Source organism: Podarcis liolepis, assembly GCF_965112155.1.
Source record: "Podarcis liolepis genome assembly, chromosome: 16".
Taxonomy (NCBI): domain Eukaryota; kingdom Metazoa; phylum Chordata; class Lepidosauria; order Squamata; family Lacertidae; genus Podarcis; species Podarcis liolepis.
In genome coordinates, this window is record NC_139567.1 from 20543622 (window position 1) to 20570557 (window position 26936).

The 26936-nt window shown below is 46.9% G+C and overlaps 1 protein-coding gene across 1 annotated transcript in view; it reads left to right on the forward strand.

The window, feature by feature from the left end:
* Positions 1-26936, forward strand: part of ABCG4 (ATP binding cassette subfamily G member 4) — a 40273-nt gene that overhangs the window by 12056 nt on the left and 1281 nt on the right. Inside the window, exons 3-14 of the mRNA XM_083481024.1 lie at positions 11507-11624; positions 12257-12389; positions 13978-14028; positions 14193-14338; positions 15843-15966; positions 17157-17271; positions 17692-17831; positions 18675-18773; positions 21505-21673; positions 23254-23354; positions 24587-24745; positions 26009-26127. Coding sequence (XP_083337150.1) covers positions 11507-11624; positions 12257-12389; positions 13978-14028; positions 14193-14338; positions 15843-15966; positions 17157-17271; positions 17692-17831; positions 18675-18773; positions 21505-21673; positions 23254-23354; positions 24587-24745; positions 26009-26127 — 1474 coding nt within the window. The remainder of the gene's footprint in view (positions 1-11506; positions 11625-12256; positions 12390-13977; positions 14029-14192; positions 14339-15842; positions 15967-17156; positions 17272-17691; positions 17832-18674; positions 18774-21504; positions 21674-23253; positions 23355-24586; positions 24746-26008; positions 26128-26936) is intronic.

Consider the following 26936-nt stretch of genomic DNA (forward strand, 5'->3'; position numbering starts at 1 on the left):
TATATGCAGCAAGCAGTTACACAGAGAGGGGGGGGAGAAAGAAAGGAAGGAAGGAAGGAAGGAAGGAAGGAAGGAAGGAAGGAAGGAAGGAAGGAAGGAAGGAAAAGAAAGAATTTTTATTGTATTGTGGAGTTACCGTGAAATGAAGTGATAATGAAGTGAATTTCTTACCACCCCTTGAAGTGCCTTGATTCAGAATGGAAATAAATACAGATTCAGATTTCCAGACACACACACACACACACACACACACACACACACACACACACTTCAAATCCAGTTTCACTGATTTTTTTTAATTATTGTTATTATCTGTTTTTCACCTCTACATTCTCAGCATATGAGAATGGCTTGGGTGGAAATTTCCCCAGCTTGTTTTCGCAGGGTTACTGTGCCAGGATCACTTCAGAAGTCAAGATTAGTGAGGCAGAGAAAGAGGTTTTAGAATGCAGGGGATAGGATCTGCAAGAGAGATCAGATTAGGTGGATTATAAATCTGCCATCCTCCTAACCTACTGGATTTCCCTAGCAAAATGCTGGCAGGGATATTTGTGCTCAAATGCTCCTCCCCCCCCCCCCCCGTTAGACGGCATGACTTCTCACTGAGTACAGCTCCTTGTGCAGAGGTGCCCAACCACCACTGATACAGTTTGTCATTGAAAGGTATTCATGTTCAGCTGTTAAAATTCCAGATACCATTTCAAACATGGAACAGGCTCTGGCAAGGAAAGCTTTCCTAGGCAAACTCCTAGAATAGTAATACATCCCTTTCCAGCCTGGTCCCCTGCAATAAGCTTTACTCGCCCCAGGTGACCAGTTGGGTGACTGTTAATAAACCTGATATAACAATTATTATGAAAACATGAAAATATTTGGGATTGTGTCTTTGATAATGTTTCCCTCCAGTCCTGGGTTTCAGCATTCCATACCCTTTAAATGCCTCGGGTGGGGGTTAAGGGTCTCTATAGCATTTTGGTTGGATGGGTGGAAACCCTAAATTTCATGTTATTTTTTTAATTCAGCCCTCCCGTAGGGAGCATCGTCTTTTCAAAATAGGTCAAAGGCAGGAAAACCATGCTTGGTATTTGCTAACTTATTCTTTATTCCCAGTGATGCTTGTGGTTTGGGGTTCATTTTGCAAGACAACAAAAGCGCTGGGACAAATATTTCCAAATGTCAGGGCCGGCCTCAGCCACCAGAACAACCTACATGGAGTCTGAGTTTGCCGTTTATTCATTCACCTGCCTTGCAGCTGTGTACCTCATCCTGCAATTGTGCTCTTACTCCCTCACCCCTTATACTCGGGCCCCTCTGCCTGTATCATCCCCTTTCCTCCCCACATGTCTTCCCCTTGTGCTGTTTCCCTGGGCAGCCATTTTGCCACTTGCAAGGGGTTGTGGGAAAGCACATCCGAGTTGCTAGGCAACCGTAGGGCCGCATAACACAGCCTGGACCACAGCACACCACCGAGAGTTGGCGCACTGCAGAAAGTTGCTTCCATAGGAAATAACTTGAGCTAACTCACGGCAGTGAGCCAAGTCACATAAAGGGAGGAAAAGGCAATAATTTCCTTCTTGTCCCCTAGCGCAGTTAGTCGGTGGCTTCCACGTTACATACTTTGGTGCTGCTGATAAACTGCATTTCCACCATCGACTGGAAGTGGAATTAAATGGCTGGTTTTGCAATGCACTTAATATAGCGCTATTTTCTACAGCAGTGCTTCTGCCAAAGCCCATCTCTAATGTTTACTCAGAAATAAGTTGCGTTCAGCAAAGTCTCCAAAGAACTTAATTAGAAGCTTCCTCCTTTCAGCTTCTGTTACTTTTATCAGCTTCCCTTCCGTGTAGGGATGGGATAAATGATTGATTGCATCTCACTGCTCCTTAATTGCCACATAATTAGTCAGTTTCTGTTCACCATTCGGGGGAGCGTTAATTTCTGATTTCCTCTCTTCTTTCATCCCTCCCCCTTTGATTGTAAAATCCTGCTATTTCATTTGTCAACTTTGCCATTGAAAGAGGGTGGGGTGGGGAGGATGACATCAGTAATTAAAGTTTCCTCCCCACAGGGAACAAGAACTGATTAATTAAGGGGCAATTGATTAATCCCCAGCCACCCTGAAAGGAAGCAATCAACAGGGCAGAAGGGACAATCAGGACATTACTACACTAGGACCTTTGAAACCTCAGTAGAGTTTTGCCTGACCACAGTGGACAGGCTGATGCTGCAGTTGTGCTTTATTGCGAATTAATTGCCACAAATCAAGTCGTGGGGTTGGGGAGAAGGGAGCCACACAAGAAGAACCTGAAATACAACAGACTGGGAACAACCGAGGGGCTCTATTATGGGATGGTTGCTCCTCAGATGTGCATTTATTTATTTTTTGCATGATCCTTATGGCATGTTTGGCATAAAAACGCTTGTCTGTATTTCACACATATCCCCTTCTAATCCAGATTTACCCTTTCCTGGTGAAATCTGACAAATAAACAAATTGTTGCAAATGGCCTGTTTGCAAATTAAGTCTTTAAGCCCTCTGGTTGTTAATAAAAAGTGAGTAAGTTCAGGATGGCAATTCCAGACAAAATGCCAAGTGTGGAAGGAACTGTTGTTTGATCAATGAAGGCAATAATTGTTGTGAATAGACAAATCTTGTCTATTGGCCCTAACCTTTGACTAATCCATCTGGAGTTAAGAAAGGAGAAGACGAAAGCTTTGGAATCCAACAGAACTCTTTGTTGGGCAGGAACATGGTAGGCTTGTGGAAGAGCTCTGTGTAGCTTCTATGCCCTTTGCGCTGGCAAAATGTCGGCCCAGCAGAGTAAGGCACCTGCTTAGCTGTCTTGGGCAGCAGGGACTCGTGAGCTGGAATGACTCATTGGAGGTCCTAAATCCACAGGTATATTCATTGTAATAGCAACAGGATTGATAGGAATCATGGATGTAGCCAAGGGGGGCAGCTGCCCCCCACCCAAATAAATACAAATCTGAGGTTCTGTCCCCCTAACAAAAGCCTGCCTCCACCATCAAAAATCCTGGCTACGCCCATGATCAGAATGCCTGCCTGTCACTCTCTTTAATAGAGAGTCCTAAACACATTTACAGTGGTACCTCGGGTTAAGTACTTAATTCGTTCCGGAGGTCCGTACTTAACCTGAAACTGTTCTTAATCTGAAGCACCACTTTAGCTATTGGGGTCTCCTGTTGCTGCCGCACTATTTCTGTTCTCATCCTAAAGCAAAGTTCTTAAACCGAGGTAATATTTCTGGGTTAGCGGAGTCTGTAACCTGAAGCGTATGTAACCCGAGGTACCACTGTACTATGGAATATTCTGAGTAACAATGCAATGGTTTGTACTGTTCCCTAAACCGCTGTCTTCTCAATAAGCATTCACCTCCCTCCCAAACTACCGGTATCAGTTTGGAACATAGAAAGCTGCTGTATACCAAATCAAACCGAGCTCAGTATTGTCCACCAAGCTCAATATTGTCTACACTGACTGGCAGCAGTTCTCTTAAGAAGAAGAGTTTGGATTTGATATCCCGCTTTATCACCACCCTTAGGAGTCTCAAAGTGGCTAACAATCTCCTTTCCCTTCCTCCCCCACAACAAACACTCTGTGAGGTGAGTGGGGCTGAGAGACTTCAGAGAAGTGTGACTAGCCCAAGGTCACCCAGCAGCTGCATGTGGAGGAGTGGGGAAGCGAACCCGGTTCCCCAGATTACGAGTCCACTGCTCTTAACCACTACACCACACTGGCTCTCTTAAGGCGTCAGAGTGGGTACCTTCCCTGCCCTTGCTGGGAATGAGGCCAGGGATTGAACCTGGGACCTTCTGCATGCTGGGCGCATGTTGTACCACTGACCTATGTCTCTCCCCCAGTTCCTTCATGCTACAGACTCTCTCTCTCTAAAGGGATGACTTTTCTTTTTATTTATTTATTTAATAGTAAATTTTATTAGTGTTTTCCACACAACAACAACAAAAAATAACAATACACCAAACACAAAAACAAGCATATAAAAAAACAAATCTAAATCCTACAAATTAATAATATAAACACTAAAAAGGAAAACAAACATTGACTTCCCCCAATGACTTTTCTAGAGTGGCAACCTGCTGCTAGTCACATGTCATTAAACTTCTCCAGCAAGCAAAAACGAAAAAAAGCTAACGCTAATTGGACACTTAAGCCCTTAGTAATGCTAAGCACGATTAGCAGCTGCTCTCTGCATGTTGCTGGGTATATACTAAGCAGGTCACTGTCGGCCATTGATCTGGGTGGGTGCAAGTAGGAGTGGCTTTGCCAGGTCTTCTGAGGCTCAGGGGAGGAGCCTGGGGAGATGTGGGTGGAGTCTCAGTGTGTGGGTGGAGCTTAGTGGAAGGAGGATGCCTTGGTGGGCCAGGAGACAGAGCAGGGGTAGGTTTGATGGCTCAGAGGTAGTGCCTAACTGAGCTCACGTATTATTTGTAAAACACCTCATATGTGCCAGGCGGTGTACAGGAATTGAGAAGACACATCAGGTCTGAGACAAAAGGAGAAGGGAAAGCTTAACACCATCAGGGAGAAAGAGAAAAGGAGAGAGATTAAATTGTCTGGGAAGGGAAGTCAAACCCACAAAGCCAAATAGGATTAGGAGAGACAACAGAAGTTTCAAATAATTTCTTAAACAAAGAAAAGGCTGACCAGATAGTTTTCACCCAGGTGAACAGTATTAATGTGAATTAATGTGCTTCGAATGAATGTTGCGGATCTGCCCTAACCCTTTTGAGGGTCTCTTCATATGCCCAATTTATTGAGCCTTGGTTCTTATTCACTTGCACAAAGTTCATGCAAGGGTTAGATTGTGTCCATTCTTCACTGAGCCTTTGTTCTGATTTGTTTACAGGGTGGTTATATGACAAGAAGGATATATCCTGATTTGCTTGCAGGGTATTAATGCATCTTCCTTTAATCATTCATTCCACCCACATTTCCCAATACATTTCTCTGTCACATTCTTTCGTTTGTTCGTTTCCTAAGTGGACTTGTTGCACTAGAGGGACAGAGCATTTCAATCCACTTTTAACTGTGCAAACTCAGAAGTTCCAATATCCCTCCTGCAAAAAAGAAAACCTTCTGGAGGGCAGACCAAAGATGAATAGAGTTGTGGTGTCGTGGAGCCCTCTAGCGGTGGTACTAACTTCACAGCTGCTGATTTATTTATTTATTTTAAGCACATTGCAAAGTAGCCAAGTTGTTCAACGATGTCTTCATCTGTGCATGTGTCTGCAGTAGACAGGAATCTAAGCGAGGATCCTAAAAAACATTTGCCATGTGGATCTTGCATCAAGCGAGTCTGACAAAATCCAGCTCCCCCTGGCTGGATTCTGCAAGGGCCCTTCATCAAGTGCCTTATCCATAGCTGTCAATGTTTCCCTTTTTAAAAGGGAAATTCCCTTATTCCGAATAGGATTCCTCGTAGGAAAATGGAAAAGTTGACAGCTATGGCCTTATCTCTTCCTGTCAAAGGCTACTGGACTCTTCCTGTCAAAGGCATCTTGGTGGTCGCTGTGAGAACAGGATTCTGGACTAGAAGGGTCATTGGTCTGATCCAGCAGGGATCTTGTGATCTTCTTATGTTCTCCCTCCTCACACATCTAGTTGCAGGTTCAGGGGTAATGTGTGCAGGGGGAAGGGCAGGAGAATAAAAGATTAATCACTTTTTCCCAAAGCAGCCTTCCCCAATCCTCGAAGTGGCTCAGTGGGGCTGTTAATTAGCAAAACAAAATCTACAGGAGACGTATTAATAACACAGCCTCCATCTCTCTTTGGTCCTTATTCAATTTATATTCTTTTATTCATTCTGGAGTATGGCACTGGTGTTTTTAATTATTATTGTTATTAACACGTATCCACTGCCTTGTATGAAATAAAATAAAATCTCCAAGTGATTTGACGAGGTAAACTGTAATGCGCGGAAGCAATTTAAAACCGTGAAAACGTTTGAAAACAACAAAGACCTAAAAAGCTTATCCAGTAACGTATCGGTGAAGACAAGTCCTCCTACCCAGCCCACTAAAAGACAGTCCCCACCATAGGAGACAATATTAATTAACCAAAGGCCTGAGCGGGCAAAAAGGCCTAGCCTGGCACCTCAAGACTGGCAGCTGATGAGTAGTTATCTACAGGCAGCGATGGTGCCAGGTGCATCTCCCAGAAGCTGTAAGAATTGTGAGCCATGGGGTGAAATTCACCAAGTCAACCTACATGCTGTACGTTTAAAACACATTCGAAGGATGCTCTTTCCCTCAAAGGTTTCTGGGAAGTGTGGTTTAAGGCTTGCTGGGAACTGGAGCTCTGTGAGGGGTAAACTCCAGTACCCAGAGTCCTTTGAGGGAAAGAATGTGCTTTAAAGCATCACGGGTACACAGCCTAAGTGTTTACACCAGGGGCGGCTAACCCTGTTTGACCCAAGGACCATATTTGCCCTTGGCCAAGTCTCTGGGAGAGGGCCACATGCCCAGTAGTGCGTGCGAAATCCTGGAGAGCTACTGTCATGTACTGAGTTGAATAGGATCCAAAATGCAGCAGTCTGATTGGTCCTAGAACAATAGGATTCAGAATGCAGCAGTTTGATTGGTCCTAGAACAATAGGATTCAGAATGCAGCAGTCTGATTGGTCCTAGAACAATAGGACCCAGAATGCAGCAGTCTGATTGGTCCACAGGAGCCACCCAATCCAGTTCCAGGTGGAAGTGAATCCACAACCTGATTGGCCTACAGGAGAATCCCAGAATTAGCCAATCACGTGGGACCCATTGTGTAAATAATGTATATAAAGCAGACATTCTGGGGGGAACTTCCATTCCTCCTCACCACTATGAGCTGAATAAAGAGCATGAAATCCACTCTCGACTCCGAGTATATTTCAGCTACTGCCGGTGGGTGTAGACAAGACTAAGGTAGATGATACAGCGGCCTGACTCAGTACAAGGCAGCTTCCCTGTGTTCCAGCCGCTTGCTCTGTCTAGCTCATCCATCCCCCTGTTTTGCTTTCCATATTGCGGTTGGCATCACAGTGGTTGCCAGTAAGAATCAGGTCATCTTGAAATTCTGCCAAAATCTGCCGGTCCATCTGCGGGAGGGAGATGGGCCCTGCTGACCTCGGCTCCCTTCCTGGAACTCAGCAAAGCATCCAAAATTGATTCAAGTTCTCCGTTTAGGGGCTGGGCGTTCCCTGAAACGCTGCACACCTCCTCGCTAGGCCTGGTCTGGACTGCTTCAAGACAGGAAGGAGCGGTTGATGAACTAGACTAGGAACCAACGTGTGTTCCCTTACTCCCTGTACCAAAGATCACGCCTTTGTCTTCTGAGCTAGGCTGTGGACACACACGACATTTAAATTTTGAAATTAATTTTAAAGCTAGGGTTCATTTAAAGCAAGTGGTTTTCTGCAAAGGAGCTGGGAAACGGGAGCCTAAGGGTGCTAGGAATTGTAGCTCTGTGAGGGGTAAACTATATAGCTCCCAGAAGTCTTTGGGGAAGCCATGTGTGCCAATAATAATAATAATAATAATAGTTATGCAAATTTATTTGGCGTGTGGTGTGCATGCAGCCTCCGTTAATCCCAAGGAATTCCTGTGCTGAGAATGCTTCCAGGCAACAGCTGCTTTGCCAGCAACAGTTCAACAGGTAAAGCTTTCCTCAGAGTAAGGAGAGGATGCAATGGTGGAAAGGTCTGAATCACTTGCTCATGCAGAAAGCCCCGGGTTCAATCCTCAGTGTTAAGTTGTGGGTGAACATATCAGACGACACAGCGATTCTTCAAACAGCTCTTGTTTATTCACAGGCCAGAACAGAACTGAACTGAAGGGTTCAGCCAGCCTGCTTATATAGAGCTCCACTACAATGCAACAGTAACCACTTTCTGTAACTATCCAATCACTGAACGTCACTTTCGATCCCTTATTTGCATATGTGGACCTGAGTGAAAACTATCTACAGTATCTCCCTGCTGGCCCAGGGTGAGAAATTCAGTACATAACACCCCTTCCCACCAAGATAAGGTGTTAGTTATAATCGTAATGGTTTCCTTATATACAGCACTACACGTAATGGTTCAATTAGACACAAAAGCATATCGGTTACATTTCACCTACTTCCATTAGACTGACAGTATTACATGTCCAACAACGTAGTCATTTAAATAAGTTGGGCATTTGGAAACTCTGCCAGACCGCCGGGGAGCGGTACCCAGGTCTGGGGGGCTGCCCGATTCTTCCCGAGGCTGTAGCGCAACCCTAGGTGGCGTTGAAACCAAGTCCCCTGGATCCGCTGCTGTGGGTGGAACCTCTGCGAGTGGAGTTGGCGGAGTGTCAGGCATGGCAGTGGTCTGAGTCTGTGGGAAGTCCGGCAGACCCTCTGAAGCGGCTTGGTTCAGCTCCACGCCTGCAGCTTGTGAGAGAGGTGTAGGTGGAGCCTCGCCATCTGGCCCAGGGTAAGAACTTCAGTACATAACACTCAGCATCTCCATGCAGGACTGGGAAAGTCCTTGCCTGAAACCCTGGAGGCTGCTGCCAGTTAGTGCAGCCAATACTAAGCTAGATGAACCAAAGGCCTGACTCGGTATAAGGCAGCTTCCTATCATGTTTGGAGAATGACACCATGGGCTGAATTCCTGCATCCCTGTTAGGCAGGTGCTTAAAAGCACAGGGACTAAAACAGAGGAGGGGTGAGGAAAGGGACATGACCCCTACCCAAGAATCTGGTGGTGGTGGTGCAAAGGAGCTTTGCTTGGGACTAAGAACATAAGAAAAGTCCTGCTGGGTTTGGCCAGTGGCCCATCTTAGTGTTATGTACTGAAGTTCTCACCCTGGGCCAGCAGGGGGATACTGTAGATAGTTATGCAAATAAGGGATCGAAAGTGACGTTCAGTGATTGGATAGTTTTAGAAAATTGTTACAGTTATGTTGTACTGGAGCTCTATATAAGCAGGCTGACTGAACCCTTCAGTTCAGTTCTGTTCTGGCCTGTTCGAAGAATTGCTGTGTCGTCTGATATGTTCACCCACAACTTAACACATAGTCCAGCATCCTGTTCTCACAGGGGCTATCCAGATGCCTGTGGGAAGACTGCAGACAGGATTTGAACACAAGACCATTTCCCTCTTCTGTGGTTTCCAGCAACTGGCATTCAGAAGCATAACTGCCTCTGATCATGGAGGCAGCGCATAGCCACGGTGGCTAGAAACCATCTATAGCCCTCTTCTCCTCGAATTTGTCTCATCCTCTTTTAAAGCCATCCAAGTTAGTGGCAACCGCTGCTAGGGTTGGGTGATATATCAATATATCATCCCAAACCGGTTTGAAGTCCATACCGTGATATTGATTTCATAGTTTTTGACCTGGCAATATATTGTGAATCGTGGTGTGTGTTAGGGCTGGGCGATATATCGTCCAAAACTAGTTTCAAGTCCATATCATGATATTGGTTTTATAATTTTTGACCTGGCAAAATATTGTGAATCATGATTTTTGTGTGCTGCGCATAAATCACAATGTGGGGGAAACCGTGGAGCCAGCCAATGCCTCTACATAGCTCCACCCTTACTTCAGATGTTGTGATATATCAGTACCGTATTTTTCGCCCTATAGGACTCACTTTTCCCCCTCCAAAAATGAAGGGGAAATGTGTGTGCGTACTATGGGGTGAATGCAGGCTTTCGCTGAAGCCTGGAGAGCGAGAGGGGTCTTGCTGTCCAGGCTTCAGGAAGCTATCCGCAAGCCGTGGGAGCCCGGCGCGAAGTCGCGCAGCTCTCCCAAGGCTTGCGGATAGCAGCCTGCTCTGGGGGCTGGGGTCGGGGGAAGCTCGGGCCTCCCCCACCCCAGCCCCGCACCTGGGGGGGGATTTTTTTTCTCTATTTCCCCCCCAAAAAACTAGGTGCGCCCTATGGGCCGGTGCGCCCTATGGGGCGAAAAATACGGTATATCGCAATGTTTAGCTGGTGATATGTTGTGATGTTGAAAACCAGATATTGCCTGGCCCTAATCGCTGCCTCCTGTGGGTAAGGGAGTTCTGTAGCTTAACTCTGTGCTGTGTGAAGAAGTCCTTTTTTTTATCTGTCCTAAATCTTCCCACATTCAGCTTCTTTGGACGGCCCCGAGTTCTCACAGACTTCCCCAACACACACGCCTTCTGAACTCCGAACTTTTGAAAACTCTGCCTCACCCCCCACCCCTTTCCCAAAATGCCTTGTGGTTCCCTCCAGCTTGCTTTCCCAATAGATTCTGCTTCTTGTCCCATCTGCTGACAGGGAGGCAGCTATTTGGTTGATGGGATCTGTGCATGGCCTGTCCATCTTCCGATAAAGCACATACCAGGAAATTAGTGGGGCGAAGGGTTGCAGGAGTCGAGAATGATGAGCAAATTTGGCAAGAACAGACAAAGCTGGAGGCAGACGCTGATCCTCGCGACATGGATCTCGCTCCCTCCCTCTTTTTAAACTCTTTCTCAATAGCGCTGGCAAAGAATGTCATTGTACGTCTTCCTTTATGCAGAGCTGGGATGAGGTGGTGACTGGGGCATGGTTTCTGCTAGTCATTAGTTTGAGCAGGAAATCGGAAGCTTAAAAGGTATTCCTGCTTATCGCTGCCTCACACTTTCTCGAGGCTCACTCTTAGCAACCAGGCTTAGCCATTGTGAGTGCAGTGGTTAGAATGTCACATGAGGACCTGGGAAACTAGGGTTCAAATTCCCACTCGGCCAAAAAGCTCACTGGGCAACCAGTCACCACCATTCCTAATCTAACCTACCTCACAAAATTGTTGTGAGGATTAAATGCAGATCACAGCGCTAACTATCTACTTGCACTGGTGTGCTTTCAAACTGCCAGGCTGGCTGTAGCTGGGACAGAGCAATGGGAGCTCACCCCGTCGTGGGGATTTGAACTGCTGACCTTCTGTGGTTTAGACCACAGCGCCACGCGAGTCCCATCCATGGAGTGTACAGTTATACCTCATGTTACGTTTGCTTCATGTTACGTTTATTCAGGTTGAGTCCCGTGGTGACCCGGAACTACCAGAAAGGGTTACTTCTGGGTTTTGCCGCTCGCGCATGCGCAGAAGTGGCGAATTGCAACCCACGTGTGCGCAGACACGCCGCTGCAGGTTGCCTTCCTTTCATGTTGCGAATGGGCCTCCAGAACGGATCCCGTTCGCAACCAGAGATACTACTGTAATGATGTCACTCGGTATTGTAATAAAGGAGGTCTGAGGCCACATAACTTGCTCAATCCCAAATTATGTGCCAAATGCTAACAAGTGTGTCCTCCACTGTCTCTCAGACATGGGTGGGGAACTTGAGGTCTTCCCTGCATGTTGTTGGACACCAGCTCCCTTCGTGTTGGCTGGAGCTTGGGGGGAGATGGAGTCCCACAGCACTGGGTGGCCCTCAGCTCCCTCACTCCTGCTCTCTGACTTCTGGGGCAGCCCTCACAACTTGCCCACCTTCCTCCCTCTTTTCCAGGATACAAGACGCTGCTGAAATGTCTGTCTGGCAAGTTTTGTCGCCGCGAGCTTATCGGGATCATGGGCCCTTCCGGAGCTGGGAAATCAACCCTCATGAACCTCCTGGCTGGTTACCGGTGAGCCAATGCCCTTTCCGCAGAGAGAGGCATGTTTTTACCTGAAAGGATTGGGATCTTTACAGCTCCTGCTTTCACTGTTGTTGCATTGTCAGATTTATGTCCTGTAATGAGCATATATCACATGATGTTTTATGTCACGAGATGAACACGGATCATCTTTTCCAGAACAGGGTGGGGGACTATTTTTTCTATATCTGACCTGCCTGTCACGGGCCAAATTTGACCAGTAGGTGGATCCTCAGCCAGTGTAGCCAATGGTTTGGGGTGACTGGAGTGGGCGACGGCTCCATGTTTTAAAGGACCCTGGCCAATTTACCCTTAACGGACCTCCTCCAGCACTGACCCCCCACATCTTCACTGTAGTGGGTCTTGTCAGTGTGGCCCCTATTTGAGTGTGGGTCATTGGCAAATGCCCAACCACGTTGACTGTTGGTGCCAGCTCTCAAGAGAGAATGCCATCTAGATCTATCCCAACCCTTGACTTCTCCCTTCCTCCAAGCTGGGAACGCTGAGATCATTGCAGGTTCTCCAGCTCCATGGGCATAGCTCAAGTGGCGGTGAGCCTCTGGCTTTCCAGATGTTGCCAAAGCACAACTCCCAACATCCCAGGTCACTGTTGTCGTTTACAGGGAGACGGGCATGAAGGGGCAGATCCTTGTGAATGGGCGGCAGAGGGAGCTGCGCACCTTCCGGAAGATGTCTTGCTACATCATGCAGGACGACATGCTCCTGCCGCATCTCACCGTGCGCGAGGCTATGATGGTGAGCAGGGGAGAAACGGGGCCTGGAAACATTTGGGTGATAGTGTGGGGGTGGGGAGTTGTGCCAGGAGAAACCTAGGAGGAATCTGGATTGAGAGATGCGCAGAGGTCAAGATGGAAGAGAATCACGCTCTGGTGGCAACAGCAAAGGCTCTCTTCCCAACCCACTTCACCTCATGAATTCCACATTATGGAGCTTATAGCCTGAGAGAAGATTATTGTCAGGATCCTATTGGTACACCACCTCCTGCCTCATTCCTCCTCAAACTGCAGAGGGCTGCAGTTTTATTGTTTTTAAGCATTGTATTTTGTAAACGGGGACATGGTTCTGTGGTGGAATGTGTAAGTGTTTTGCCCCCTATTTAAACAAACAGTCACTGTCTGTGCCTCAGAGTAGGCTCTGTCAGGAATTTGATTTCTGTAAATTTCAAAGCAAAGTCGCCTAATGTGCTTCTCCTGGGGTAAGCTACAGATCAGAATGCCATTATACTTCAGGTTTTGCTTTTTTTTAAAAAAAGTGATACAGTTCTTGACGGAAAACAAGAAATACGTCTTATAAATGCCTTCTTTATGTTTCTAAATGTATCTCTTGCAGTCAAAATACTTATTTATAAATGAATTTTCATCCAAAAATTTTTTAATATGCAAATTAATACGGAATAAACTTATGAATAAACACATACAAGACTGACAGGGGTTGGAAACTGGTTCGGCCATCTCTTGTGTCATGGAGAAAGCCTGTTTAGAACCGTCCACTTTCAGTGTGGGGAGATGGGCTTTTTTTATTGACTTCATATGGGACAATCCCTGAAAGATATGATGCTTCCACAATTCAGGAAAACACCATGTGGTTTTGATTCCTTGTGTAGCTCAGCTCTGTCTCTGGTGCAGTTATGGCAGTTCTCATTTATTTAAACCTGAGCCAATGCCGGATTTACGTATAAGCTAAACAAGCTATAGCTTAGGGCCCCACTCTCTTGGGCCCCCCCAAAATATTAAGGGAAAAAAACCCTGGATGTACATTTCCAAAATATAAGATAAAAAACAAATGAAATAAAACCTACATACAGTGTTTTGTGTTGTGTAGGCTCCTATGATGTAAGCAATGGGCCCCACCTGCTAGCCTGCTCCCTGAAATATCACTGGTTTTCTCATTTCTATATATAGGGTGCAACATTCTACATGTGCAAATGGCTTTAGATACCTATTAGGTCCATAAATTACCATATAGTATATATTTAACACAAAAAACAGCGACAATTTGTTGTTGACAAAGGACAGCTGGACATATAAAGGGTCCCATTACCTTCAGTAGCATAGGGCCTCATCAAACCTGAATCCGGCCCTGACCTGGGCTATCCTGAAGCTAGCTGCTCTCCTATGAGCATGTAAAACTCCAGGGGCGGTGGTAGAAGGGATTCCTCCCGCCTCACATCCACAGGTGGACAGGGACACCAGTTTTTCAATCACCCGACATGCTAACGACCATTTGCAGGAACCCCAGCAAACTAGACTTCATTAGGCTGCTGGGTGTGCATCAACCTGCTCAGATCACTTCCTAAGTAGAACATTTTCACTTTCCTCCTCAGGTTTCTGCCAACCTGAAGTTGAACGAGAAGCAGGAAGTCAAGAAGGAGCTGGTGAGTTTGCTCATTTCCTACATTTGAAAACCAAGAGTTGTGTGTGATTCCCCCCCCCCCCCACGCTGGGCCTCATCAAGTAATGTTGGCAAGAGCCCACATTTTGGGCTACCTATGGCAACTAAACCTGTCCATTTCCCCCTCACTCCCTCCGTGGGGTCCAGGTGGACGAGATCTTGACAGCTCTGAGTCTTCTGGAATGTTCTTACACCCGCACGATGTCCCTGTCCGGAGGGCAGCGCAAGCGCCTTGCTATCGCCCTGGAGCTGGTCAACAATCCCCCGGTCATGTTTTTCGATGAACCCACCAGGTAAGATGCCAAGGTGTTTCCAGGTTTCCCTATCCCTTCAACGTCACCTGAGGAAAGGCAGCAGGACTCAGTTAGCATCCAGTGGATGTTGCAGAGATTCCATGGGCCTCATTCATCCTCGGTGTCAATTCTGGGGGAGAGGGCAGGAGGCAATGGTAGGAGGAGGCTCCCCACTGGGCAAGCGATGGTTCATTTAAGGCTGGAACCTGGGGGTGAAGTCTAGGTGCCCCGCAGCCCAGAAGGCGGGGAGGGAGGGAGAGAGAAATCGCCACCCAAAGAACAGCCCATGATGGGGCAAATGGAGGCTAGCCCATTATGGCACTCGGTCTTGATTCCTCCAAGCCCACCTGCCTTCTTACTTTCAACCATTTCTGTCTGCTTCCTTCTCCTTAGGCCGCATTCACACCATACATCTAAAGCAGTGTAGTGCCCCTTTAAATAGCCATGGCTTCTTCCCCCAAAGAATTCTATTAATATGTTTATAAGGTTGTATTTTTAAAGAATTAAGTTTGTTTTTATTGTTTATCTGCTTATTGTTTTCTTCTTTGATGTACTTTTTTGTCTTTTGTTTTTGTTTGTTATTCTGTTATGTGATATTTGTTATAATTGTGGAAAACCTAATAAATATTTTTTGGGGGGGGGGAAGAATTCTGGGAGAATTCTGGGGGCTGTAGTTTGTTACGGGTGCTGAGAGTTGTTAGGAGACCCCCGACTCCTTCCCCAAGGCTCCAATTCCCAGAGTTACCCATGAAGAGGGATTGATTGTTAAACCAATTGTAGCTCTGCGAGGGGAATAAGGGGTACTGTCCCCCAAAAAACAACTTCAGCTATGCCATGCTGGTACCGATCATGGAGAGAAAACACACATACTGATGCTGTTGCCTTCTAATAACAACAGGGAGCATTCCTCAGTACCAGGGAAAACACACAGGGTAGACACACCACTCTTAGTGTGGTGTAGAGCCAGTGTGGTGTAGTGGTTAAGAGCGATAGACTCATAATCTGGGGAACCAGGTTCGCGTCCCCGCTCCTCCACATGCAGCTGCTGGGTGACCTTGGGCTAGTCACACTTCTCTGAAGTCTCTCAGCCTCACTCACCTCACAGGGTGTTTGTTGTGGGGGTGGAAGGGAAAGGAGAATGTGAGCCGCTTTGAGACTCCTTCGGGTAGTGATAAAGTGGGATATCAAATCCAAACTCTTCTTTAACAGAAACCACTCAGAAGGTACCTGCACATTTCTACACACACACACACACACACACACACACACACCTTTCTTTCCAGGAGGGCTGGAGACTTATTTTCTTTTTAAAAAATGAAAGCTCAGAGTTTGGGGCATCTGCCCAGAGTCCCCACTTGAAGCCTTCACAGGTGCCATGATTTGTTTGCATACAGCTGGTAAACCATAGTTTGGCTTACTGTGTTGTGCAAACCAGCCTACTCTCCATTCTCCTCCTTCTGCCGTCATTCACTCCAGCATTTTCTCTCTTTCCCTGGCTCTGCAGCGGACTGGATAGTTCCTCCTGCTTCCAGGTGGTCTCGCTGTTGAAATCGCTGGCCCAGGGCGGTCGCACCATCATCTGCACCATCCACCAGCCCAGCGCGAAGCTCTTTGAAAAGTTTGATAAGGTGAGGGTCTCTGTGCACCATCTGCCTCTGAACCGGGATATTGCTGTGGCTCAGTAAATTCAGCAGGATCCAGATTGCAACCTGGTGTGGCGCTACTGGTGCCATTGTGGCCCAGGTGTGCAGGGGGTCTCAGAGCCCATGCTGTACTGCACTGTTCCTGATTGGAGAGGCAGGCTTTAGGATCCTTTGCGGCCTGTCCATCCTCTCACCAAAGCTGCCTCCATTTTGTTTGTATTTTTATCCTCTGTGCCCCCGTCAGTCAGGGCAATGCAGTCTAAAAAGAACAGAATTCTGTGCACAGCCAAGCAAAATTCGGTGCCAGGGAGAAAGGGAATTTGTGTGCCCTGCGGAAAATGATGCAAGTCAAGCATAATTTCCCAAAAGTTGCAGGATTTGTTCTGCAGTTTTGCATTGTTTTTTGCCAAGTCATAGGAGGGATAGATGAGGACACTGTTACTCTGTCCCCAACCCTGGAATATCTCATTGAGCCGCTTCTGACTGGCTTCTAGATTTCAGGGGTATATCCTCAGCCAAAAGGGCTAGACGCCTGGTTGACGACAAGGAAAGAAAGCTGAGGCGTTCAGGAAGTTGCTACCACATTTCGCTTTCTCTGAATTGTGGCATACGCACAGCCTTGCCAGATGTGTGAGTCAGAACGGCAAACGGCGCACCCGACACCACATCTCGAGGTGCGCATAACCCAGGCCAGCCAAGCCGTTTTGGCATGTGATCCCAAACATCCCACAAGCGCTTCTCCCTGGGAGTAAAAAGGCAAGAAGAATAAATTAAAGAATTAACTATTGTATTTTTTGCTCTATAAGACTCACTTTTTCCCTCCTAAAAAGTAAGGGGAAATGTGTGTGTGTCTTATGGAGCGAATGCAGGCTGTGCAGCTATCCCAGAAGCCAGAACAGCAAGAGGGATTGCTGCTTTCACTGCGCAACGATCCCTTTTGCTGTTCTGGCTTCTGAGATTCAGAATATTTTTTTTCTTGTTTTCCTCCTCCAAAAACTAGGTGCGTCTTGTGGTCTGGTGCGTCTTATAGAGCAAAAAATACGGTGTTTGCTGCCCTTTCATGACACTCAGCTGTCTGAGGTGGCCGCCTCACTCTGCTCAATGATAGCGCCGTCCCAATATGTTAATCCTCATAAGTGTTTTTCTTTTCTTCTTTCTCTCTCTCTTTCTTCCAGCTTTATATCCTGAGCCAAGGTCAGTGCATCTTCAAAGGAGCAGTGCCCAACCTCATCCCATACCTGAAAGGGCTGGGCTTGCATTGCCCCACCTACCACAACCCAGCTGATTTCAGTAAGTGATGGCTTTAAAAAAATAAATAGACAAAGTCATGGAGCCCGAGGGCTGCATTTTCTTCTGAAGGCCACAAGCCAGTGGTAGGAAGTTCCAGAGGCAAATGTGGGTGTAGCAACGAGCATTCATTTTACCTTTGTGCAGCAGGCTGGCTTCACACACACCCCTCTCTGACCTCCTTTCCTCCCTCCACCCAGAATCTGACTTCTTGCAGTAAGGAAAGTGATGCGCAAAATGAACCGGAAAGTGATAAGCCTCGCTTCACACAACAGCGTATAAATTCCCTTCAAGCCATTCGGAACGATTGCTTAGCAAATAGCCAACAGTTGCCTGACTTCCCTACAAAGGTTGTGCAAACAGATCAGGATAAATTGCTCGATAAACAAGGTTGTCTGAAAGCCGCTGCTTTCTCCTTTGCAGTTATCGAAGTTGCCTCGGGAGAATACGGCGACCTAAACCCACTACTGTTCCAAGCGGTCCAGAATGGGCTCTGCGCCATGGAGGAGAAGAAGAGCAGTCCGACCAAAGCAGATTCCTCTTGCCCAGGACACTGCGTGGCAGTAAGCTGGGGCGGGGCGGGGAAAGGGGTTGGCTCTGGCTCCTTGTTTTATGACTCAAGAATCCCAATGTATACACTCAGACCTAGGGACTATTTTTCCCATTCCTCTCTCCACATCAGAGCACCATCATTAGCAGCAATACACATGCTGGTGAAGGGCAGGTAGCCGAAAGAACAATAACAATAAAATCTACAGAGAATCGAATTTGCCATTAGTAATATTTATTTACTTACTTACTTAGTTTTTTATTTATTTACTTATTTACTTTCCTATTTATTTATTTATTTTATTTAGTAAACTAATTTATGGATCGCTTCAAAGCATTAAGCCGTTGAAGCAGGGTGCATGGCTAAAAACAGGACAAAACACGGAAACACAAACTTGGAAACAATAAAACCACCTGTGCAAACTTTAAAAACCGCCAGGCAATTTCCTCGAATGTAAATTGGATCGTACATAAATGACTGGGAAAGCCATCCTAAGCAAAAATTAAAAATATAAAAAATTCAGTAAGCACCTAAGACATCATGATAGTAGGCGCCTTTTTGATATGGTCTGGCAACTGATTCCAGAGAGCTGGAGCTGCAACACTAAAAATCTGGTTCCTAGTGCAGGATGAGTGTGCAGCTCTGACACTCAGAAGTGACTCTGACGTATACCACTTATTTCTGTGTTAGCTTTTAGTTTTTGTGGACCACCTTGCATTTCAGTTTGGTGGAAAGGCAGGCTAATAAAATAAACAATGATAAAAATCACACATGTTCACCACCCAAATCACGACAGTTCCACTAACCTCCTTTTCCCCACCCCCTTTTTCTTTTTTTGGCCCTGTGTCACTCTCAGGATTTGGACCACATCGAGAGCCATACTTTTGCCACCAGCACCATGACCCAATTCTGCATCCTCTTCAAGAGGACGTTCCTGTCTATTATGAGAGACACGGTGAGGCTTGGAGGAGGGGCAAGCTGAGAGAGGGAGGAGCTTGAGTTGTGGGAGGAGGAGGGATGTGGGGTGGGACATGTTGTATGTGGTGGACGATGTGGCTTGTTTTGGGGTGTTGTTGTTTTAAGAGTTATGTGCTGGGAGCGGAGAGACCTTCCCAGGTTTTTGGGATCTCTCTGTGATAAGAGAGGCACTCTGCACATGGAACAGATGCATTATTTTAGGTACTCCAGAATCAGAGCAATGAGGAGATGGTTTGTTTTGAACCCGGGTCCTTCTGCATGCAAGACACCTGCTCTACCACTGAGCTATAGCCCCCAAAGTCAAGACAGATCTCACCAGGAGGGCCGGAATCACAGACTTAAGGCTGTGTATACCCTATATCTTTGAAGCACATTCAAAACACAAAGAATTCTGGGAGTTGTAGTTTAACCCCCCCCCCCGCAGACTTACAATTCCCAGCAACCCTTAACAAATTTGTGGGAATGTTTAGGGATGCAGGAGAGGATATATTGTGAGATTATATCCTTATCCAACTTGTGCTAACAAGTTCCCAAAATATCAGCAGAGTAAGACAGTCCCCTTTTTAAGTTCGCAACGGTAACGTGTGCTCAGGTTCGCTAGAACCTCTATAACAATCACTCTGGTACTTTCCCTTTGTTCCCTCTTAAAATACAAGACACGGCACAGTCTTTCATAAAAGTATAAAAAGAGTTTACTCACGTTCTGTTCACAGAAGGATCCCAGAAGGCAGACAGGCTTAATAAGGTAATATACATTTAGAATCTATCTTATAGGAAGATAGTCCCTTTCTCCTCTCTTGGCTGGGAGCCAAGAGGGCATCTTTAGCAGATGTTGCTACTTCGAAGGAAGATGACAGAGAGACAAGAGGCAAGAGAGAGATGGCTGCCCTGCCCTGTGCTTTTATCATTACCTGCACAGGTGAGACCACACCCACCTCTGGTCACATGCGGAGGAAGTCTGTCCCAGGAAGTTTACCTGCTGGCTGGACAGACATCCCTCCCCATGTCTTAACATGTACACTCTAGGAATGCTGTAATTGACTGCTCCTGTGTTTTACATCCCACAAAACTACAGTGCTTGAAATTATTTTTTTAAAGATTTATTTATTCAAAAGAAAAACAATACAATATTAAAACACAGGGGAAAGGGGGGCAATGACTGGTGCAAGGCACATTGCAACCTCCTCAAAGAATAAAAAGTTCCTGAGTTCATGTTACATATACGTATTAATGTTGCCAAATGTTCATAACTGCAGTGGTTGCGTATTTTTGTGAGTATTTGCTGGATGCGTATGTAATTCAGTTCTGCCAGGTGGCATAAAAAGATTGCGGTTTTTCTTTTCCTTGCATAAACTGGGTTCCACATGGAATTATTGCCAAAGCACAAATCGTTCTATATCATGCTGTAAGTTCAGGTTATCTTTTTTTTCCCCCCACCATGGTTTGTCTAGCAGCAATTAGCAAATGTGAAGTTAAGTCCTTAAACTTTATATCCTTATTATGTCCCGTTAAAACATAGGAAGCAAAAATAATTCCCATAATTCTTTGAGGGAAAGAATGTGCTTTGAATGCCCTTTAAAAGGATGGCATGTACCCAGCCTTAATGCAGAATCAAGGAACTAAGTTTAAAGCTGATCTGAGGACCAGATCAAAGACGAAATGCAGAGTTCAAAGAGGCAACAGTTGAGTTGCACTCTTTTCCCCACCTCTACTCATGATGTACATACCAAGCTCTCCTTACCCCTTACTTGAGTGATACAGGGTATTTTGCTACAAAAATGGGGTATTTCAGTTCTGTCCTACGGAATCTGGGCAACAGGCAAGGCAATCTGAAGCTGGTTCAGCAGGAATGATGTGCGACAGACAGTGGTCAGGAGTCTTCTGGTGGCTCAGACTGAAGAGGAGAGGACAACCCAGGTAGTATTTATAGGCAGATGAGAGGTTGTCATGTGACTACCTCTGGCCAATCAGGAGCAGAAGGAAGTGTCCTGCTAGTGCCCTCCAGTTTTCTGCTTCCTTCTTTCCCCCCATCAATGTGTGCTGATAGGGGGCAACAACAGCTGGGGAACGAAGGGGCCTCACTCCAAGTCCAGCAGCGAAGCCAAGTCATGATTTGATCATGAGCATCTTGGCCTCAAGTCCTGCCAGTGCTATGGACTTCTTGTGTGGCCATCTTGCTATCAGTCAGCCTCAGTGATCCATCTGTGAAATGGGAAAAGGAGTGACAAGCATGGCTGAAGTATACCTGAAGGAGCATCTCCACCCCCATCATTCTGCCTGCACACTGAGGTCCAGCGCCGAGGGCCTTCTGATGGTTCCCTCACTGCGAGAAGCCAAGTTACAGGGAACCAGGCAGAGGGCCTTCTTGGTAGTGGCGCCCACCCTGTGGAACACCCTCCCATCAGATGTTAAGGAGATAAACAACTACCTGACATTTAGAAGACATCTGAAGGCAGCCCTGTTTAGGGAAGTTTTTAATGATTGGTGTTTTAATGTATTTTTAATCTCTGTTGGAAGCTGTCCAGAGTGGCAGGGGAAACCCAGCCAGATGGGCGGGGTACAAATAAATTATTATTATTATTATTATTATTATTATTATTATTATTATGGCTTTAAGATGGTGAAGCACCTTGCAGGTGTTTATATAGGCTTTGCACGAAGGGTGAGGTCAGTCGTGCTAAACTTGCCACATCTCCCTTTGCACACAGGTGCTAACCCACCTGCGGTTCATGTCTCACATCTGCATCGGTGTGCTGATTGGACTGCTCTACCTGCACATTGGCAATGACGCCGCCAAGGTCTTCAACAACACCGGCTTCCTCTTCTTCTCCATGCTCTTCCTCATGTTCGCTGCCCTGATGCCCACGGTCCTCACTTGTAAGCGCTCTGTCCCCAGATGGAAGAGAAGGGATACCCAACATGATGGCATTGCGGTGGTCAGATTTAGACGGGTGTGGGGAGGGCTGGAGCTCCCAAGTCCTCCTTGACAGCTCGTCCTCTGCTGTGGCTTCCAAACTCCTGGCTTAAGAAGCAGAGAAACTAGAGAGCCAGACTGTTGGTCTGTCTAATTCACACTGTCTGGCACCACATGCTCTCCCACTGAGCAACATCCCTTCCCCAAGGAAGATGTCAGCAGCTGTTGTAGAACTACTGTATTTTTCGCTCTGTAAGACGCACCAGACCACAAGACGCACCTAGTTTTTGGAGGAGGAAAACAAGAAAAAAAATATTCTGAATCTCAGAAGCCAGAACAGCAAGAGGCAGTGGCGTAGCGTGGGGGGTGCAGGGGGGGCCGGCCGCACCGGGCACAACATCTGGGGGTTAGGGTTAGGGGCTGCAAATCACAGGTTAGGGGGCGCAAATCCACAGGTTAGGGGGCGCAAATTATTTGCCTTGCCCCGGGTGCTGACAACCCACGCTACGCCACTGGCAAGAGGGATCGCTGCACAGTGGAAGTAGCAATCCCTCTTGCTGTTCTGGCTTCTGGGATAGCTGCGCAGCCTGCATTCGCTCCATAAGACGCATACACATTTCCTCTTACTTTTTAGGAGGGAAAAAGTGAGTCTTATAGAGCAAAGAATACGGTGACTGCCTCTTGCTCAGAGTTGGGGAACCTCCAGCCCATGGGTCTAATACAGCCTGACAGGGTTCCCACTTTGGTCTGTGAGGCAGTTTCCCCCAAACCACACTGATGTGCCCCAAACCTCACATCATATATAATGTCAGATGTGGAGCAGGTAGAGGCACAGCTGCAAAGGAACCATCAGAAGCCCTAAAGCACACTCTTGATTCTTCCTCAGCAAGTGGGGTTTTTAAGTTTGGCATCAGCTCCAAGAGTGGCTCCACTTGGAAGCTCCTGAGTGGAGCCCATCCCTGCCAGAGTTGGGTTCACAAGCGCACCCACCCACCCACCCACAGGCTCCGCTTTTGGAAGAGATCTTCCCCTGCAGTCCACTTCAGCCCATGCCAGGCTGCAAAGGAAGAAAGGAAAGAAGTAGGTCTTTCAATGTGCTCCCAATTCCTTGCTTTGAAGTGAAGCCACCTATTGCCGTGGTGATTGACAGCCCAGCCAGATCCTCTTCCCCAGCCCTGCTCTGGCCCAGAAACAGGCTCCCTTCTTGGGCTGGCGGTTTGGAGGGACAGCTGCTTATGCCATGGGCACATCCCCAGGCTGCAGAATTTGCATGCTGTACTGGTGCCTCTGTATTTTTAGGCCAGACACAGGCGGCGCCCAAGCAAACCAGGAGCAATTGCCACAGTGGCATGGAGAGTCAGACCCTTAGATCTAGCCTGAGTTTGGGTGCCTGGGTCAAGACCACCAGGTTCTCAGGGAGATAGCTATTTTCCAAGCCTAGCAGCTGAGCTGCCCAGGCACTGGAACCGGGGCCTTCTGTAGGGAAATACACTGAACCCACAATTGTGACGCTGTGCTCTGCTCTGTCTCCTTGTCCCTCCAGTCCCGCTAGAGATGTCTGTGTTTCTGAGAGAGCATCTGAACTACTGGTACAGTCTGAAGGCTTATTTTCTAGCTAAAACAATGGCGGATATTCCTTTTCAGGTAAGCATCTTCTGTACTCAGGTCATTCTCCATTGCCCGTGTTCCTGACCAGGGATACCACATTTCCTGCCCCCAACAGAAGCTCTGTGCTTTTAACCCATGAATGGGGAACTTGTAGGTTGCTGGACTCCATCTCCCACCACCCAGAGTCTAATTGCTGCGTGGCAGACAGAAGTTCAACAGGTTCAGCTCCCTCCCACAGGGGATTCTAGACTGTGCCTGTTTCTGCTCCCAGTGACTTTTGCCTCCCCCAGCTAGCTGCCATTTACACCAGGGGTGGCTAACCCGAGGCGAAACAAGCTGCCCACCCCCCTACCTCTGAAACCTTGCTGACAAACATCACCTAATATGCACTCTTAATGGATTCTCTTGAAAATATAAAACCAAATAAATATAGGTTTATTTATTTGGGATGTGGGTGGCACTGTGGGTTAAACTACAGAGCCTAGGACTTGCCGATCAGAAGGTCGGCGGTTCGAATCCCCATGACAGGGTGAGCTCCTGTTGCTTGGTCCCAGCTCCTGCCAACCTAGCAGTTCGAAAGCACGTCAAAGCGCAAGTAGATAAATAGGTACCACTCCGGTGGGAAGGTAAATGGTGTTTCCGTGCGCTGCTCTGGTTCGCCAGAAGCGGCTTAGTCATGATGGCCACATGACCCGGAAGCTGTACTCCCTCAGACAGTAAAAGCAAGATGAGCGCCGCAACCCCAGAGTCGGCCACGACTGGACCTAACGGTCAGGGGTCCCTTTACCTTTAATATGCACTCTTAATGGATTCTCTTGAAAATATAAAACCAAATAAACAAAAGTCTTATATGGTTTTATATTTTCAAGACAATCCATTAAGAGTTCATATTTTGTGACTTTCAGAGATTCATTAGTTTTCTGTTTATGTGATTTCATATATTTCATATTATATAAAGAGTGTATATTGACATTGTATCATTGTATTTGGTCATTGTGTTGCCTTGGATATCGCTGACTATTGTTTGCAACACAGGGGTTAAATTGTTTGGCTACAAACGTCAGTGGCTTCCGGTGAGATCTCGCAAGAGTCCTGCAAAATCTCGCCAGAAGGGGCAGATGGGGCACCTGTGGAAGCACTGCTCCACAAGATTCTGCCAACCAAGGCAGCTGCCTCAGTCTGCCTCATGGGTGGGCCGGCCCTGGGTGGTGGAGAGAAACCCCAAACTTACAAAGTAGCTCTAACCTGCTTCCTGCTGCCCCCTGCAGGTAATATGCCCCATTACTTACTGCAGTATTGTGTACTGGATGACGGGCCAGCCTCCGGAAGCCACCCGATTTCTGCTCTTCTCTGCTCTGGCCACTTCCACCGCCCTGGTGGCCCAGTCCTTGGGGCTCATGATTGGAGCAGCATCCACCTCCTTACAAGTAAGACCAGGGAGGAAAGGGGCTGGTGGTGCTTTGGGTTTTCAGCACAGGGATGAAGTCCTGTAAGGCTACCCCCCCCCCCACTGGATCCAAGCAAGATCTGTCCAGGCAGCATCCTGTTCCCAACAATGGCCATCCAAGGAAGTTGAATGTTGGAAGGTTCAGACCCAACAAAGAAGTTCTTCATGTCAGGAGTTCAGCCTACACTCGAGTAGGACCCTGTCAGAGACACATGCCCGACTGGCATGTTCTCTCCCTACTGGTTGATCGTTTGGGAGCTTCACAAGCTTTCTTCAGCCCGAACATCACAGCGATCGATGCCAACCAACACCGGCACACTTAGGGATCCGCAGAGTTTGCGCATCACGTGTGTGACAGACCTCAGCAACTCAGCGTTTTGGCTAATCTACTTTTTTTACATATAAACACACACGGAGCATTGCAACATGGCTCCCTCTCTCTCTAGCATCAGACAGCAAAGAGTTGCCATATTTCAAAAAGTAAAACCCAGGACTCCAAAATTGTTGAGTGTTTTTTTTAGGAAAATGCAAAAGTTGTTGAGCTTTTTTCCTTTCAGAAATCCCTCCTGAACATGAAATCCCAGGAAAATCCAGCCATATGGCAGCCCTACCCAAATGGGGAAAAGGGGGGGGGGAGGAAGTAGTGGTTATGGGGCTGGAACTATTATACACAGCATGGAGAGTTTCCATGAAGAACTGCCCTCTGCTGTTGAATAGATAACAGTGCATGGAATATCTGGCTGGGGGGTGGGAATTAAGATTAAAAGATGGAGCGTGTGAGTGCCAATTGTAGGGATAGGGGAGAAATTCAATTCCATTCTCATTTAAAGGTGAACCTCTTTAATTCACACTTTCTGAAACCATAAGAGAATCGAAACGCAGCCATCCTGCAATGCAGTTCTCCCTATAATCATAGAATTGTAAAGTTGGAAGGGAACCCCAGGGTCATCTAGTCCCATCGCCTGCAAATGCAGAAATCACAGCCAAGCGTTGTGGGCATAAATGTGTATACTAAGGTAAAGTGTGCATGAAACTCCCGATAGGAGTGAAAACAACAAACAACAATGCATTCTATTGGGGAGAAATTGCTTGGCAAAAATGTGTAAATAATAGTCAAAGCCATGTGCAAAACTATGGAGACAGTTGCACCAAAACGCTGTTGAATTTGGTGGCATAAAGGCCTTGTCTGGAAGTCCTCCTTAACCTGTGTGCCTCTTTCTCCCTTTCCTCCTTTGTCTTCCAGGTGGCCACCTTTGTGGGTCCCGTCACAGCCATCCCCGTCCTCCTCTTTTCTGGCTTCTTTGTGAGTTTCAAGACCATCCCTACCTACCTGCAGTGGAGTTCGTATGTCTCTTATGTCAGGTGGGGCTCCTAGCGCACATAAGCGCACCTCGCTGCATTCCAAGCTGCAATCTGGCCAGGGATGTGCACCATGCACAGTAGCTTTTGCATCGGTTGCTTCAAGATGGGATTGTTGCAATGTGCTCAATCCGGGGCTCAATCTCTTGCACATGACCTGGAAAATCCAGCTAGTGCAGAATGCTGCACCAGGGTTGTTGGCAGGAGGGAAACGTCTGCTCAGATACTTGTACCAGTTGCCCAATCACTACCAGGCCAAGTTCAAGGTGTTATTCTTGGTATATAAAGCTCCTGAAAGCTTGGGACCAGGATATGCAGAACTGGCAATGTTATAGGTGCTGCATAATACTCGTTCCACATTTATAAGAAATCATTCTTTCAGTGTGGCAGCCTCAAACCTGCTTATTGACACCAGGCAGGTGCCTTCACTGTACTGTTATTGTCTCCTGCTAAAAACATTTTTGTTTGGGCAAGCCTATTCAGACATGTAGAGTGTTGGCATGCGTTTTAATTTGCTTTTTAGCTGCTCTTGGGCTTTAATTAATTTTTGCGGGTTTTCAGTTGTTGCTTTTAAGTGTTAGAGAATGATAATTTCGGTGTTCTTTTTGTAAACCACCTCAAGGGTTGTTGTTTTTTGTTACAACCAGACATAAACTTTATCAAAGAAACATGCTGTTCTTGGCTATGAAGCTATGAAGGAAATACAAAAACCTTGGTTTTATCTCAGCCTGGTGTGGCAGTGAAAAGGACTGGGGAGGAGCAAAGGAGGGCACATTTGAGCATTAACAGGAAATCATGGTTTGCCTTACTAT